Source organism: Apaloderma vittatum, unplaced genomic scaffold (genome assembly GCF_000703405.1).
Source record: "Apaloderma vittatum isolate BGI_N311 unplaced genomic scaffold, ASM70340v1 scaffold26861, whole genome shotgun sequence".
In the NCBI taxonomy this organism is placed as follows: domain Eukaryota; kingdom Metazoa; phylum Chordata; class Aves; order Trogoniformes; family Trogonidae; genus Apaloderma; species Apaloderma vittatum.
This window is the reverse complement of record NW_009697750.1, coordinates 1,820-3,522: the sequence shown is the minus strand read 5'-3', so window position 1 is coordinate 3,522 and position 1,703 is coordinate 1,820. Positions and strand designations below refer to the sequence as shown.

General features: G+C 48.8%; 1 protein-coding gene across 1 annotated transcript in view; it reads left to right on the top strand.

The window, feature by feature from the left end:
- NMRK2 (nicotinamide riboside kinase 2) overlaps nucleotides 1-633 on the top strand; it is a gene marked incomplete at its 5' end in the record, with an annotated part of 4,529 nt that extends 3,896 nt beyond the window's left edge. Inside the window, 2 exons of the mRNA XM_009877768.1 lie at nucleotides 47-153; nucleotides 548-633. Coding sequence (XP_009876070.1) covers nucleotides 47-153; nucleotides 548-633 — 193 coding nt within the window. The remainder of the gene's footprint in view (nucleotides 1-46; nucleotides 154-547) is intronic.
- Nucleotides 634-1,703: the final 1,070 nt, after the last annotated feature.

The following is a 1,703-nucleotide window of genomic DNA, read 5'->3' as shown; positions in this document are numbered from 1 at the left end:
CGGTCCCGGCAGTCCTGCCGCTCTTCTTCCGTGTTGCTCCTCGCAGCACCCGTAACTACACCGTCCCCGACCCGCCGGGTCTCTTCGACGGGCACGTCTGGCCCATGTACTTGAAACACAGGAAAGAGATGGAGGACTGCGGCATCGACGTCGGTAAGCCTCCCTCCGTACAGATCCTCTGGCACTGCCCGTGGGTTTTAAGGAAGTCGGTAATTTAATTCAAGGAAACTTTAACTGGGATGATGCAATTTTTACTACCAAGTTGTAATCCTGGCCTACTTTCTGTCCACATAAATAGATGCTGGCATATAGCAGAGAAGTCCTTTGCTTTGCTTCATAATACAAGCACTTGGGGGGGGTAAGATCAAGAATGTGTGGGGTTTTAATGGACCAAGAGATTTTGCAGGCCGTAGTTTTGTTTTTTCAGTTCTGTTTTTTCAGTTGGAAAACAAGTTGTCATTCAGGTCATGAAATATTGTTTTGAACTAATTTTTGTTCTGCTCGAAAACCTCCGGTGTGAAACCTCTGTCTTTTCTCTTTCTTTCAGTTTATTTAGATGGACTGAAATCCAGAGACGAACTTTACAATCAAGTGTTTGAAGACATTCACAACAAGCTCTTGAACTGCTCGTAGGTGACGCTGCCCCTGCTGCGGAGGGGCTGGAACGTGAGGGACTGACGCTGGAAGCAACCCACCCGTACGCTCCAACGGTCGTACTTTCCCTTCTCGCTTTTCGGGGTCTCGACAGCCCTGCCAGGCCCCTGTACAGACCCGTGTAAATAGTCCCGAGAAGTCGGAATGAGGGTTTATCTGGGTAACCTCTTCCTGTGCTGTCCTTTGGAAAGTGTCTTTTGTATATAATTGAAAAAAAAAACATGAAGATAACTTATTTGCAACTGATGGACAGGATTGTTTTGGGGTTGGGCGTTTTGTTGGGGTTTTTTATTATTTTTTTCTATTCCACTGGCTTAAACATGAGTTGAAAATGCATTTTTATAATGGAACCAGTAGAGCTGTGCTGGGAAAACAACCGACTTCTGCTTACGTGCTTCTGCAGGTATTAAGTCTTTACATAATGCTTCATTTGTCATGGCATATCGAACTCAGTAAAGATCAATTTGAAATCTCCTCCTTGTTTGGAAGCCCTGTTTTGATACGTTGGTTGCCTTCAGTGGAGTAGAATTAGGCCCAAAACTGCCCCCAAACACGCCACCAGCCCCTCCTCTTCCGTGTGCTGTTGGAAACGTCAGACGCAGCCGCCTCAAACCGCCTTTTGTGCATCGCTGCTCTGCTCAAAGCAGTAAGAGGGGCCTGGGAGTGCGGTTCAGACACCCTGGCATGAAACCGGGTTCACGTCAGCTGCAGCTTCGTGATGTTTCTCGCTTCATGCTCGAAACAAGTGAGCACGTGAAGAGTCTGCAGCTCCTTTCACGCGAGAGCCGAGCGCCCCCCAGGTGAGAAGTTTGAGCAGAAGCCCCTGTTCCTGCTTTTTGCAATCCCGCCCAGAGCGTGATATGTTCTGCAGTGCTGGCCCAGCTCCCTGCGGAAGATTCTTTTCAGGCACGTTGCTCCAGAAAAGCAGCTGCCACAGATTAGAATCGCAGAATCGTTCAGGTTGGGAAAGCCCCTTTGGAGCATCGAGTCCAACCACTGACCCTGCTCTACCAAGCTCACCCCTAACCCATCTCCCCAGCCCCACATCT